Genomic DNA, 16,323 nt, shown 5'->3' on the forward strand with positions numbered 1-16,323 from the left:
GCATTGACGAACTACCCCTGACATGAGCTTTTAGGAAAAGCAGCAGGATACTTCAAACTTTAGGTCTCAGACTGCCAGACATTCCTTTTTAAAGACAGGGGAGAAAAATTCTTTGTTGTTACCTGTCACCTGAGAGAGAAACCAAAGGAATACAAGTTCAGGACCTGGATGCCCACACCAGAAGTGTTACAAATAAGCACACACATGAAGAGAGATCTCAAGAGTGCAGAACCACATCCACGCTACCATTAGGACAGTGCTGCATCTGATTCTTTCATTGTAGTGCTGATGCGGTAGAAGTCTCCTAGAAAACAGCAAGATCTTTTTCTGTATAAGATCAGCAGTTGCTATTGCACAAGAAGATTAAGAATCATTTGAGCTTTCTAGAGAGTACAAAGCTAACCTCTTTTTTTTTTTTTTTTTCCCCACACAACTCTAGTAAAGAATATCAACACTTGCTTAAGAAGAAAGTCCCAAAGATTCCCTTCCTGCTGACAACAAGCATGTGGCTTAAAGGACATGCAGATATTAAATTAGTAAAGAAGATGCACTTATATTTCAAGGGTTTTGCCTTCCACAAAACAGGCAAACAAAAACTGCCTTCAGTTGGATTGCCTGTTCAGGAGAGGTGACGAAGCTGGAAATACTTTAGCGACATGGAAGGACAGAGCAGGAATTGAAAGAATACATGAAGAAAAGCTTTGTTATTGAAAAAGATAAAAATAAAAGTACAGCTAGGAGTGTTTTGCCTTTACATTCATACTCATTTAATAGGGATGGCAGGGAACAGGTTGTGAAAACACATACACTCATGTTTGATTGTAACAGCAGAGATACTGCTGTACAACTTTCTAGTAAGAAAGTAGCATTTGTTTGCAGGATAACAATACATGTAGAAAGGCAAGAAGTTAAATGGCTACTTATATTTTCCCTAATGGACAACAAAATTCCTTAATTAAAAAGAAAAAAAATCTTTTTTTTTTTTTTTTGGTAAAAATACTTGCTTATAAAGGCAGTTAATTGTAACTTTATTTTAAAGGAGCTTAGCTGAAAGCCTTAAAAAAACTCATTTACCTTCCAATGTACCCATCTGAGCTTGATGGTTAGAAAACCTGCTGAGTTGACAATGTTAAAATCAGAAATACGTTTGACAAAGGAGAAATCAAACAGCTGTGCGTGGTTAGAGTTAAGGTATTTTTGACTAGGATATTTATTTACTTACTAATCTGACTTTGCCTTCCTGCTCAACTAAGGTGAAATAATTACTTATATTTATTCTCTCACACACTTTATATGTTTGATATTATAGTAGCAGTAGAGTTTTTTAGAAGTGAAATTTGCTCTATTCTCTTTGTCTCCCCACAGGGGTAAGAAGTTAATCTTACCCCTGTATTTAGATGAATCCTCCAAAAGAAATGTGTTAGATGGCCATTTTTAGTAACAGTTACTAGAGTCAACACAATTACTGTAACTCAAGAATAAAAACAGGAGTCAGGAGCAGACAGCTGAATCCTTGGGATCCCAGCCAAGCTACAGCAAGATAACCTTGAAGATTTACCACCTCTTGGTAGCCAGTCATTCGCCTTGAAACAAAATAATTGTCCCAGACAGACATAAGGGTACACAGTCACGTTCCCGTTTTCCTTTCTGGTTGTTGTGAGGACCTGTTGTTTCTCACTGTCCACTTGAATGCAAGCTTCCAGAAACAATGATTCCATTTTCACTATGGCTGATAACATCCATTTACTACATGCCCTCTTAAAATAGGGCTGACATATATGGACACTAATAGCTTGGTACTTGAACATAACCAAGGCTTGTAGCTCCTCCTGAAACACGAGTAATTGATCACTGTAATAACCTGGAACCGCTACAGGACCTCGGAACGTTTCCATTACTCCTCAGCAGAATGGTGCATGCCTGGCCTAGTAAGAACACAGTCAGTTCTGGAACACTCTAAATTCTACATAACAAAAGCTCTAGGTGTATGAATGAATTAGCTCAGGTGATATTTCAAATTCACTGAAGAGATTTAACACAGAAAGAATTTATTGTGAAAGAAGCAAAAAGGAAGGCAATTAAGGAGAAAAAGGGGGTGTAAGCAAACAGAGAGAAGAAAGCAAGAACATGGTAACAGAAGTTACCTTGAGAGCATCCTGAGTCCTCCTGTTGTAAAGTAAAAGTCCCCAGATCTTTCACAGGGGATTGTTAAGTTCCCCGGAGTCCAAATTCCGTTTTTTCCTCTTTTAAGATCTTTCTCTACAGCTCCTAAAATTCCTGGTGTGTATTTTGCCTATGCTCTGTTTGGAGAACTCAATCATTTCTTATCAGCTGATGTAGTTTTTCTTTGGTTTCGTTTTAGCACAACATAATACAACTGTGCATTGCTACGGATGCCGTACCAGCCTCCCCACCACCTCTCCACAGCCATCCCGGTACTTCGAAAGCCATCAATCTGTCTCTGGAGGTGAATGTTGCAGTGCAGTTCCTAGGTTTTAAATACTTAAATATAAAGAAGGCCTATTTGAAATATGAAAAGGGTATGATTCATGAAATAAGGAAACAGTAACTTGATCATAACAAATATATTTGACCTTTAAAGTACTAACAACAAACATTAAAAACACTCAAGTTCTCCTTTGCTGCCAAGTTTATTTTCCTCATAAGTTGTGCCCCATTATGCTACAATAATCCTTCATTATTCCAGTACAATAATGCACAGTCTATCGTCTACCTATAGTTGTCTGGTGTCTATTTAGTTTTATAGCAAGCAAGCAATTTGAGAATATGGTAATAAAGCCTCAATCACAGTAATGATGTATGATGGGCTGTAATTTCTGTGTGCTAATGGGTTACAAACAGTATTACAATGATGACGGGAATCTCATTGATTCATTATATGAGTGCAATAATATCAAAATGACTTAATATAGATCACTATTTACTCATGCACATACTGATAACAACCTCTATATATTTCTATATACAGATATATAGAAATAAAATTAGTATTAGTCTTTCCACATAAAAGTTCACACAGCACAAAACATTTTGTGTAGAGTTTCCTAAATCAATGTATAAAGTTGAAATTACTGCATTGAACGGGTTCTTTGAAAAGCAACCCATTGATTTTAATCTGCTTGAAGCAATCAATTACTCCCTGTCCTCTTTATTCCAAACTGTAATGAAAACTAAACTGCGTTGTCTTGAAAACTAAATGTGAAGATGATCATAAACAGAATTTAAACTCCATGGATTATTCATATCTACCCATTTAGATTTGCCATTTCCATTATGAGTACATTTGCCATGAGCATTTAATGGACATCTAAAAGGGAATTCATTAAAGCAGGAGCTGTTGGCAGCACTTATGGGCTTCAGACTGCTTTATGTTTGCCTTTAATAGCTCACTATTATAAAAGTGATATATTGTGTTCATCCCATTAGTAGTTTGCAGAAAGGTCTGTAAGACATAACAAATCCTTTTGAGTATTGTCAGAATCAAAACTAAATCACAAGGTATTTTTTTTTCAAGCAGCATATTACGACCCCAGCCATGTACCATATTAGGTCATCTAAACTTTGATGATCTTAGCCAAGTAAGAATTTAATGACCCTACAGACAGTTTGTTCTTTTTTTAATGAAACACACATGAATTATTAATGCCATCTCAGATGCACAGATTTTTAAAAACTTGTCATAACTATTGAGGTTAAGCATGCTTAAAAATGAAACATGTTTTCCTCTAAGTACTTTCTCACTTGTTTTGGGCCCAAGCAGCATCAAAGGAAGTAGGAAGCTCAACATCACCAACCTGGAGGTGAAGACACCGCAGAGCGATCAGCCTCCACCCTCCTGCTTTTGTCCCCCTGTCCCTCCAGAGATGAATGGAAGGTAGATACCCCCACAAGGTACTTGCTTATTGGGCAATGAAGAAAGCAAAAGGGAAACTATAACAAAGTCAAACTGCCTCATAACTGCTAAAAGTACTGCAACTATGCTCACTCCTTTATTTAAGGTTCACGAAACACCCCTACATATCATAGCTCAGTTCTATGTGACAGCCCTATATGCCTCTCGAAACAACACTACCTATTTTACAGTCTAAGTGTAGTCAAGCTGGTAGTATGAAAGTATTACTGTGATTAGTTCTTTCTAGACTACGACGCACACAAGTATTTGATTATTCACTGCTTGTTCACTGGAACCATTTCAATCACCAGTCCATCACACTGAATATAATTCTGTTTGTTAACTCGTGCTCCCTCTGCTGATTTCCTACTTGCAACACAAATTACATCTTTCCCAATAGATGTTATTTATTTGTAAATATTTGTAAAGGAAATGGTGGATTTTAGGACATAGATCATGGAAGCTCCCTACTCTTAAAAGGATTATGATAAATACTAATAAATACGAATCAAAGTTTCTCTCTGATTCTGGGTATTTACTTTGCAAAATACAAAATTCCCTCCAACCCGAATTGTTGAGGAGAACACCTTTTCTTCTTAGCTTCAAAGGGTACTGGCAGCCTTAAGGAATAGTCCCAATCCTATACTAAATTTAACCACAGTAACTCATGACTGTCAAACATCACTTACACAGAAGGGCTATATAATCTACAGGCAGTTGGTAAGCCTGTGATTTATCTCATATGGCGAAGATCATCTCTGTACTTTCAGTGGGAACACTAAAGAAACAACTTTTTGAAAAGCTGATGATCTTGATGAAATAAACAGTATTTATCACCAGTCAATTAATTTCAAAAATGACTGACAGAGCAAATGATGGTGCAGCAATTCCTGATTTGCATGAGAATAATGAAATTATGTGTATTAGTAAACATCCAGAGAAACAAATGGCCATTTTCCCTTCAATTCATTTGAACTTCCAACGATCATCATTTTTAATTTGAAGGATGGTGAGTTAATGAATCTCCCAAAAAGCTATAGAAAATAATATACTATTACAGAAAAGAAATATAGAGATACCTGTATCTATGCAACAGATTAAGGAAGCAGAACTACCAGTGAAATTTCTCTGTGGCTGTTGATTAGTCAAAATTCCAAAATCCCTCCCCTTGACCTAAAAACAACTAATTGACTTCAGTGAGTTGGTAGGTGATGACTTATTTTAGATAACTGTAGGCTAAAGCAGTGTTCTGTTATAATTCAAAGGATGTGTGTATTTACTTAAACATGTTATTAGTTTGACATCTTTTTTTAACAACTTTTAAGAAAACATGGAAGTCTGAATAATATAGATATATATGATCTCCTCAGGTCCACATTAAACCATTAGAAACTGCACTTCTAGAATTTATGTCTCTCTAATAGAAGATTATAAACAACCTTGTAATAGCAATAGGAAACAGTGCATCTTATTCTCACTCACGGTAGATTTGGAATGACTCTAGTTTCTGAAGAACCTCAGCTGGATATGTAGCTAAACATGGGCAGTAGCCTATGTGGAAAAAAAAATCATGTACGTGCACTGCAAGTACTGCAAGTGTCAGGATCTTCAGTTCATGGAAACTTACTGGTGAACTTGCTTTCTGAAAGAAAATCGGAAATTGTCATATATCCTGCTTGGAAAATTATCTACTGCACTGTATATCTACTATCAGGGGCCACACAACCAGAAAAAGCAGGTGGTATTCTCAGTCCTGATCTTAGCTGAAATTATTTATTTCATAGCATGTTAAAAACACTTTCAGAAGAGCCTCATTAGTCAAAGTTACAGAATTCAATATTTTGTTTGAAGGAAGAACAAAAGACTAGTTAAGAAAGACATTATACCATGGGAATTCCTAAAGTTCAAGATGTTCACATTGTAACAGTATCCAAACTAGGCAGTAAGATGGTGTGAAATGGTTTCCAACCTGAGCACTGTGGCCTTGCAAAAATAAGCTTAAATCAATGGCTTGGAAAGTTTAAAGAAGATTGCTTCTTCAAAAAGTTAGTCTACCAACACTACTACAGACACCTAAACTGAAATTGCTCACCTCTTATTGGTAAAACAAACAAACAAACAAACAAACTCACTGGCTTACTTTGCTTGGACGGAAAGCACACTTAGAGGCACTGACTTGTCACCTGGACCTTTATCTCATAAAGGTTCTCCAGATCTGCAAGTGGCAAACCAAACCCTCCCTACAGTGGAGAATGACCCAGGGTAGGCAGGTTTGCCACAAGACTTCCCAGACGCCAGTCTTCTACACAACACAAAAAAGGAAATAAAGTAGTAGTGGGTTCATTTTCCTTTTTACTGGAGAAAAAAATACTCATATACACCTAATACCATTAGATAGCCTCTGATACCATGTCTTGTACGCTCTTTGGATTGTGACCGCCAAAGTTAATCACATCAAAGGAAAATGTCTCCATATTTATTATTCTTAAGCACTATTTTCCCAGTCAAACTTGGAAACGTAAAGACAACAAAGACTTTTGGTATATCTGTGAATACCATTTTTTCCTACAATAAACTGGGATGAAAAGTGCACATGATCCATACATTTAGTGGAAAGCGGAAAAAAGTAAAGAAATCAGATTTCATCAGCCAGCCCACCTTCACCAATCCACTTCTGAATAAAATTTCAGAATGCTGCTAGGCTAAGAGTCTCATATCAACTCCATTTAATTGTCTTGGGCTTTCACAGTCTCTAAGTTAGGTAACCTTTTGCCTGTAGTTCTTACTCCAATTTTTCAAGGACATGCAATCAATCTCTCAAACCTCCACACCTAGAGCCCTAACATTAAAACTTCAGAAAACCCTTGTTGCCTCAGCTTCTGAACTCAATGGGTCTCACTGAATAGAAAACAAGACCTTAAGCAGTAACTCAGAAAGTTGACCAAACTTCTCACGATTGATAAAATGCTAAAATAATGCCGTGAAGATCATCAGGAGGGCTGCAGCACATCTCCTATGAAGACAGGCTGAGAGAGCTGAGGTCATGGACTGGAAATGTGTCAGGTCAGGCTGGATGGGGCTTTGAGCAAGCTGGTCTAGCAGAAGGTGTCCCTGCCCATGGTGGGGGAGAAGAATTAGATGACCTTTAAGGTCCCTTCCAACCCAAACCATTTTATGATTCTCTGATTCATTGAGACTGGAGAAGACAAGGCTCCAGACACCTTATAGCAACCTTTCAATACCTAAAAGGGACCTACAGGAAAGCTGGGGAGGGACTCCTTATCAGGGAGTGTAGTGAAGGGACAAGGGCTAGTGGTTCTAAATTAAGAGTGTAGATTTAGATATTACGAAGAAATCCTTCACTATGAGGGTGGTGAGGCACTGAAACAGGCTGCCCAGAAAAGCTGTGGATGCCCCATCCCTGGAAGTGTTCAAGGCCAAGTTGGATGGGGCTTTGAGCAACCTGATTTAATTGGAGGGGTCCCGGCCCATGGCAGAGGGTTGGAATGAGATGATCTCTAAGGTCCCTTTGAAACCGAACCATTCTGCGATCCTTCCTGTGTAGTTGTAAGAAAATACATTTGCAGAAGAGAAGATCTTTTGAGCACACAGTTAAGAATCACCCCCAAAAATAAATAGTTCAATTGTAATCAATAATCATTCTATACATTTTCTACACTCAAAATTATCACAAAGAAAAAAAAATCTTAGTTAAGAATGAATCAAAATCTTCCTTTCATCCCCACTTTTATGACAGTCTTTTTTTGTTGTGAATGACTCTGCAAGTATTTCCGATGAGCACTGAAGAAAGAACATGCCTAAAACAGATGAGAAAAACAGTTTTAAAATACCCAGTTAAAATTCAGGTGCCCATAAAAATCACTCACACAATTTCCCCACACTTGATCTCTTGCTTTTCATTTCCCCGTTATTTCATTGATTACTTTTTAATGACAGAAACAGAAGAAACTCAGTTTCTGAACTCCCTAGGCCTAGCACAGAAAGTAAAGCTTGGGGTAGTAAATGAGAAGAAACTCACCAAAGCAACCGACTGAAATGAAACATTCCACTAGGGTACTGGAGGGAGTTGCACCTAATCGATCTTTTGATAGGTATTATGAATTGTCACTTTTGTGTGTTCTTAACTCAAACAGTCCATTCTCTAGAAAAAGTATGTTTTAGGGATTTCTCATTTGTCTACTATACAATCAAGTGAAGGACTATGTGTTGTAGCCACAAGAACTAACTCTAGTTTAACCCTTCTGTCACAAAGAGTCTCTGATTATAAAGCAAACCTTTACATCTCAGCTGAGAAAGGGAAACTCCCCTGTACAGAATTACTGATCACCAGCTCACCAACTACCAAACAACGTTATTGTCTCCTATTAACTTCTAGGGAATTAACTACTCTAGTATCTTTTCAGTGTCCTGAGATCTCGTCAATTAAGTGGAAGGAAAAGCTCAATTAGGAGAAGCATAAGGCTGCATTGCAGTTGTGCAGACCACTACTAAAAGGTCTTCAGTATTCTGGGATATATGTAGAGAGCTAAACCACTGCACTGTGTAACATTAAAGGCCTAGCAAATACCCATTTTACATTTTACTTTACTAGTAAGTCCTTGAGACTGAAAGGCCACGGCTGACCTGCTAGTCAACAGGAGGCAATGCTGCTAAACACATTTGGAAACACAGATGTAAATCCTGAACACTCATGCCCAGAGTTTATTTGATCTTGGTAACAGTATAAATAACCTAGGTAATTAACAAATGAAGAAAAGCATTAGACTTAATGGAAATGTTTCCTTTAATAGATTATGGCAGGAGCAAGACGAAACCCCCTAACACCAACAGAAGACACATCATCAAGAATACCTACCTCATTTATTTAATATTTGGTAGCAACTTAAGACTGAATCCATTTTTTCCTGGAACATCTTAACTCACTAGAGAATACCCAAAATTACGAAAGCACTGGAAGGACCGTGCAGGCACTATCAAAATGCTAAGATGAGCCATGAATTGACATACCGGTAAGAACAGGAGTGCATACTGGAAACCCTTTCCTTGAACGATCAAAATACACTTTTGGCAGAGGTTTCTGAGCAAATCTTTCTTAGTAAAGTAATTTTCATATAGATGCTAAACACAGGACATAGGAAGAACACCACAGGTGACTCAGAGGAAATCCTTCACCAACTCACTTGTAACCTTTTACGTTGATAGGGATATTTCCCTTACTATGCTAAACTCAGCCAGCAGATAGTATCAAGCCATTTATACCTTCATATTTGCATATGGCATGTAAAGCCAAGTGTATTCCAAATTAAAATCCTGATTCCGAAATATGATGACTTCATCATCCTGGAAAGTTTCCAGATGAAAGGAAGCGCAAGATAGAGGAAGCAGCTGAAGCCTCATTCATATCTCAAACCCCAAAAGGTTTCTTATAGTATATCCTGGGTTTGACTGCTGCTGCTCTGCAGGAAATAGTTCTTAGCAATTCAGCTCCATTGACTTTATCTCTTCTGGAGTGGAAGTGATGTATTGCTGGCTAGAATGGATAGTTAGGTGACAACAGCTTGATAAAAAGAGACAGTTGTCTGTATATGCTGCTCTGCAATGCTCGTTTCCCTTCTTCATTTTTAAAGGATCAGCATTCATCTTTCAGTACAAACAACTTGCTACTAAGTCTAAAAAGCATGAGGAAAATATATGAATAAACCACCATAATAGGCATGCAAGCCATCTAATCTTGTTTAAGGGGAAAAAAACGCAGTGATGTGAGAGAAGGTAAAAGGAGAAATAGAATGTTCTTTGCAATTCCGGATTTTGCTAGAACTTGTGCCTCACAAAACAAGCAGAGAAAATAACCTGAGATTGACAGTTCACATACAACACTTAACACAGGTCAGAAACAGTTGTGGTGGTTTTTTGTTGGTTTTTTTTTTTTTTTTGGTAAGGTCAAAAACAATTGACCTTGAGGTCACAAAGAACAGAATCTTGTACTTTATCCACTTAATTATCCCATTTGCTTCACATGAAAGTGTGGAAAATATCAGTGCATAAATCTACTTGGAAAGATTGTTACTTGGGTAAAATAATACCTTCAGAAAGAGAGCTTGATAATGAACTAAAGTTAGTACTCTAGAACAATTCCAATTTAAGAACACTGCTACCCCCCATATAAACCTAAAAGGACAACACAATTCTAGGAGATGGTTTCAGTAATATACATAAATCACTGGTAACTACATTAAGTTCTTAAGCAATTTTAAGGAGATGCTAACCAGCTGATCAACTAAAACACAAACAGAAAAAACCCTTTTAGCATTGCTGACCAGTGCAGACTATAAACACGGTACTTAACCAGACTTGGTATTATTCACCAGTACCAACAAGAGCAATCAAACCTCCCAGGACTTTGCTTTTTTTTTGCAGATATACTTATCATTGTATTTTGCAGATTTCTTCCTCTCTGCATTAAAGAAATATGCAATTTCATAATTAAGTTTAACTTGAGTCATAAAAATTCCAGTAGCCTAATATTAAAGAATTATGCACTCCGATCCGAACTCTGATGGCTAATTTACTTACTGCAAGGTCTGTGAAATTAATTCATTAAGCTTCTTAAATAATGAGGGTAAGAGGTCAACTTACAGCAACAAACTCAATAGATCTTAGATGAGTAAGTCACAAGATAGCCTGTTTCAGATGCCCTGCCTCCTACTTATTCCTTCTTGCTACGCTGGTATGGGATATACAGCACAAGTGAAAAGGTCCAGCAGGCAGAAGTTGCTCAGCATCTGGCTGAGGTGAACTGAATTATCAAACAAAAAACAGTAGTGACGTGGTGAGAAAACAGGTAATGCCATTACAACTAAGTCCAATCATAAAGACAAAACAGAGCTAAGTAAGACAAAAAGTAGAGGTAAATGAAAGCAAAATTTGAAACTACTTTTCTAAAATAGGAAAAAGAATTATATTAGATGACATCAGGTAAAAGTTGCTAAACAACGCAACAGTTCCTATATGCTAGAAATAATTAAAATGCACTTGCACTCAAAATAAGAGAAAAAAAATGCAGTAAGATGGATTCTGTTTAACCTGTATCCCTCCGCCTGCATTTCCTAAATTTCAATGTATGAGACAGGTAACCAAACTTAGGGCTATCACTCACATGCCAGGGGGTTAGAACAAAAAATTAATTCCTGAATAGTCAGCTACTGCCGTGCATACTTAGCATGTTTTTTTTGTGTGTCGCATTCCCCCCAGTTGCCTAATATAACTACTACAGGCAGACAAAACCAAACCAAAAAATGTACCTACAACCCTTTGTAACATACTGTACCACTGTTTTATCAGCATTTTCCTGTTACCACAACTTCTCCCTTCTCCTGCCACCCGTTTAATTTGTTCTGAGCACTTGCTATTTAAAAAGTAGAAGTATCTTTCAAATCACAAATTATAATTGCATCCAAACAACCCAATAATGTATTTGCCAAATACTTAAGAAGTCAATAATTTGTAGTGGAATTAGGATTAGTTTTTAAGTCCGGAAGTGATGGTATCAATTCTGAATCGTTTAAATATTAGTTTACAAATATTGCTTATAGCTTAATAGCATCATAGATGTAACTTCACAAAGATATTGGCTCTAGACAGTAATTATATCCTCAGCCTAATGTTGCAGTTAATGGACATACACATTTCAATGATAATTGCGATGCCTGAACATGATAATGTGCCTTTATTAGCAGCTACGAAATAAAGCTCAGTTACAGCCAACTGCAGAACTCAACTGTGCTAATTATTTATTTTTAAGATTGCCTGATTTGTGTTACAAAATTATAAAATAAAAAAGCACAGCACTTTACTGAACCCAATCCTTTAATTGCAAGTATGTGATTAACTAATGACTACATAAAGGTTCATTCAGGTTGTAAGATGTCATGAGCAACGAGCTAAAAGCTAACAAGTTAGTAAGATAAATGCATAGGTAACCAAACAGCAAGAACACAGCAGTTAAAAAAAAGAAAAAAAAAAAAAACTTTAAGAATTTAAATATTTTAAATGGCATCAGAAAATGGAGGAGGAAGACTAGGAGTACATATATATATTTTTTAATTTGGGAAAACAGAGAACAAAACATTAAGATAACACGCAAACATAGAGGAGAAAGTGTAGTATAGTCCAAGAAGAAAACCATATTGACTCCTGCATAAAACAACCAAGTAAAAAGAAAACGACACAACTGAAGATATGTAAATAAAGAATACTTTACTACTTAACCTGATGAGGAAACTCAGAGTTTATGACTCTGCAAAGTCCTTAATATTTGTCTTTATGTCTTGATTGATTCTTTCCTAAACAGAATTTCAAAATTATAAATAAATTCAATGAAGCAATTCCTAAAAATAGTTAAACAATAGGGACAGTATATTGTGAATTAAAGACTGCCAAGGCGTTATAAATAAAAACTGTTGCATTAAAATGTCTTAGATTATGGTTTAGTCCTTTTTACTTTTTCTTATTTTTATTTTAATGAACAGAAGAGCAAATAATTAGGCAATAAGTATTTAAACAATCTTACAAAGTATGAGATTTCTTCAATGGAAATCCAATTATTTTTCACACAAAGCAAGAAGGTTGTCAGAGCAAGACACAACCCAAAATAACTGTGCATTTTTATAAGCAATGAACCCATTAACCTGGCTAGTCCCATTTTTGGACAATTAAGTTGAAATATTAGTCCAGGAATATTGCTTGAAAGTTCTTTCCACTCACGAAGGACGTGGTCTGTGCAGAAAACTAATATTTTAGTTACTCAACTTTAAAGCTAACATTGTTTAGAAGAAAAGGTTTACAAAAATGTCATGAATAAAATTTCTTAGGTGGGATGTTTGTACCTGTTCTACACATTTTGAAAAATCCTGCAATATTCTGATCACCCACCACCATGCCATCTAGTTTGGTTCCTGCAGCAGCAGTTATGTTCTATTTCATTCTGCAAGGAGCACTACCTGAATTTGGAGGCTTTTATGACCAGCGCAATGTAGCATTTCCTTCACATCATTTATCTAAAAAAAAGAAAACAAACAAAAAATACCCACCATCCCTGTTGTGCCTGATAAAACCAACCACGTCCTACTTGTGACATTCTTGTCCTGCATATATAGCTTTACAGCTACATGCTGCCTCAAAAGAAAAAGGATTTTGCAGCAGATGTTGAAGTTTTTCATCAGTACCAGATAGATCCAAGCTCCACTGAAGCCAATTCCCACTTGGCTTTCCTGTAGGACCTGCAAGGAGATTGGATCCAACACTAGAGGAAGAGGATCACGCTGCCCCACAAACAGCGGGGTAGCTGTGGAACAAGAACATGAGGTTTAGCCCAATGACATGAAAAACATCAGAGACAATACTTTTCTTCTGAAACAACCATTCTGTATTGTTCTTAAAATATGCCACAGAAATAAGTTGTACCCAATTCTCACTACAATGCTTCCTTAACAAACTCTAAATGTTAAACTTAAATGAGAGGCATTTCATGCAATCTGAAAAATATTCAGTTCAATTAAAAATAATTGATGCATGGTGAAATAATTCTTCCCAAAGCTGCTGTAAAATCTTCAAAAAATAAAGCTACTTAATAATTTTCATCTCCTACAGGCTAGAGAGAAGCATTATTGCATATTAAAAATTGGAGTGTGGTTTTCCCAGAGGTAAAAGAAAGTTATTAAAACAACCTATTTATTGTTGATATAACTATCCATTTGTGCTACACAAAAAGTAACAATTTCAGTACATTAAAAGAAAAGCTAATTAAGGCATAATTAGTATTTTCTATATTTTGATAATTAAGGGTTAGTTGGCTATTTCTTTTCAAATTCCTATTTGATGTACCCCAACAATGCCTTTAATGAGCAGCTAACACTATTGAATCCCTGATGGCTGAGGAGTTTAGTGACCACTACTACATTACTTTCATTTATCACTGCCTCTTTACCTATAAATTAAAGTAGCCCTGTAGCTATGTTGATCTACTTTATATCAATTTCTTCATCCATATCAGCTGAATATGTATGGCATTAACCTCATTTACTAGTTTGGAAAAGCTGAATTAAAATGAGATCTAATTTCTAGTGCACAGAACAATTTCAAAACTGCCTGCTAATTTCCACCACCTGTCAGTGTTGTGATCTTCACCTCATTGTAATGAAATAAAACAGTATATATATTTTACAGCTCAGAAGAGGATAATCATTCATAAGTGTTAAGATATCATTAATCATGAAGACACTAGGACCCAGAATCTTTTATGAGATGCACCACGATCCAACACCTTCACTTGCAAAGGTCCCCACTAAAATCATTGGGATTCCTGCAGATCTCTGAGTCTTAGCATGTGCAGGGTGAAAGCAGTCAAAGCCTTCTAGCTATGTTTTTTTGGTTTTGGTTTATTTTTTTCTTGTTGTTTGGTGGCTTTTTTTTTTTTTTTTTTGGCTAGGTCATGCTTCTGTGGCTGCAGGCAATGTAATCAAATATACATATACTGAAGAAATAGCAAACTAACATAAGTCAACAGCATACACATTACACATTAGAAGACAAACCTCTGTTCAGAGCTTAGATGATACGTGGTTACACATGTTTTTTGCTTTCAGCTACTGCAAATAACATAGCAAGGAAATGATATTTTTCCTCTCCTCTAAACACACTGCAGTCTAAATTCTAAACCCTCCGGATATTTTTTTTTAATCATAATGCAGATCTACCTCGCATGTCAAGTCTATAATTTAAAAGCTTTAAAAACACATTCAGATGTGATCCTAAATGTTAATGCAGTAACATATTTATACTAACCACATAAGCAAAAAAAAAAAAAAAAAGTACAGGATAGAGTAAGAAATTCCATTTGCATCCCCCATCCCCTTGAAAATCATGCTTCAGCTTGTATTTGTAAAGGCTCCTTATGAAACATTAATCCACTTTCCTGTCCTTGTTTACTCTCACCTGCCCTAGCATAAAAAACAGACCTGATTCCACAGATTGCTCATCTGATGCACCTGAAGATGACGACATCCACATCTCTTCATCTGTACATGGGGTTGTTTCCCGGAAGCAGAAGAGTCAGAACTATAACTCCTACTCTTCTGCCTTGGGTCCCTTTCACTTTTATTTAAGGCCGGAGCAAAGCAAAAGCATGGCTTGCTGGAACACCCAGTGATCTTCACTTCTACAGGTAGCCCTCAAACTACTGCCACCTGGTAGGTTAAAATTACCGCCAGAACACTCAAAACACAGTAGGGCTACTGTTTGATTAGAATGAGCAGAACAACAACAACAAAATTGCTTTGTGGTGGAGCAAAAAAGTTACCTGAACACATTTAAATGTTAAACTATTTAAGGAAATACCAGTAAGTTATTTTTCACATACAAAACAAACCTCAAACTTGCAAGCTTTACTATTCTGATTAGTATCATGGGTGAGATTTTCAACAAACTGCTTTGCTTATAAAAGCTGAAAAAACAACTTCAGCAGTCATCTGTAACCAGGCTCTGCTGAAGAGCACAGCTCAGTCTAAAACATTTGCTAGTACTAACGTTATTTTCACACCTTCCAGTTTTACCTCTACATTTCAGGAATGGCAACGGTGAACTAAAGGGATAAATCTAGTTAAATAGCGCCACATGCTGTAGAAAGCACACATGACAAGTGCAAAATTAAGGAAGATGAAATTCGTAAGTCTGTTAGAATGCAAGGAAAAAGACCGTGTGAGATGATCTACAGCTCTACATCCTAATTCTAAAGCCTATGTAATATTTATTATACAAATAATAAACAAATTTGTTATGTAGAATCGCTATAATAATCTAAACATTTTATTTTACTTTTTACCATCTGAAAGCATTCACACCAAACCTGAAGATGCAAAGGAACTAGCAGTAAGAACTTTATTTCTGTATGTATATTTCAAGAGCACACTGCAGGAGCAACTCTTAAGTGTACCTTGAAAGAATTCTTCAACCAGAACAATCTTTGGAATAACGTTATAAGCTGCACAGATACAAAAAGCTGAACAGCACGCTGCTAGAAGTCATGACTCCTAGGCCCAGGACTCCAGATTATGCAGACTTCTTAGCATTAAACTAAACTTCAAGTTAAGAAATTTTAGTGATTTTCTTCAATTTGAAGTGAAATATTAACCAGCAAAACTTATCCATCAAGTTACACTTGGATCTACTCTTGGCAATGGCACGCTACCAGTTGGTCACAGCACCAAATGTGACCCCCCCAGTGCCATGACCCACCCCTCCCCAGGAGGGGGTTCCCACCAGATGCAGTTTCAACCACTCTAGGGAAGGTTATGGACCCCTCCCAGTGCCTGCCTCTCTTGTTGGAAAAGGAG

At 36.6% G+C, this 16,323-nt stretch overlaps 1 protein-coding gene across 8 annotated transcripts in view; it reads right to left on the reverse strand.

The window, feature by feature from the left end:
- The window catches only part of RANBP17 (RAN binding protein 17), a 161,041-nt gene that overhangs the window by 111,376 nt on the left and 33,342 nt on the right, over window positions 1-16,323 (reverse strand). For 5 of the 8 annotated variants that reach the window (XR_011803456.1, XM_027468264.3, XM_038186373.2 and 2 more), the window contains one exon: window positions 13,024-13,212. The exons of the other annotated variants lie outside the window; for them this stretch is intronic. Coding sequence is in view for 4 of the 5 variants with exons in the window: in XM_027468264.3 (XP_027324065.1) it covers window positions 13,024-13,212 (189 nt within the window). In the remaining variant the exon portion in view is untranslated. The remainder of the gene's footprint in view (window positions 1-13,023; window positions 13,213-16,323) is intronic. 8 annotated transcript variants of the gene reach the window in all.

The sequence above is a fragment of the Anas platyrhynchos genome, chromosome 14 (assembly GCF_047663525.1).
Source record: "Anas platyrhynchos isolate ZD024472 breed Pekin duck chromosome 14, IASCAAS_PekinDuck_T2T, whole genome shotgun sequence".
Taxonomy (NCBI): domain Eukaryota; kingdom Metazoa; phylum Chordata; class Aves; order Anseriformes; family Anatidae; genus Anas; species Anas platyrhynchos.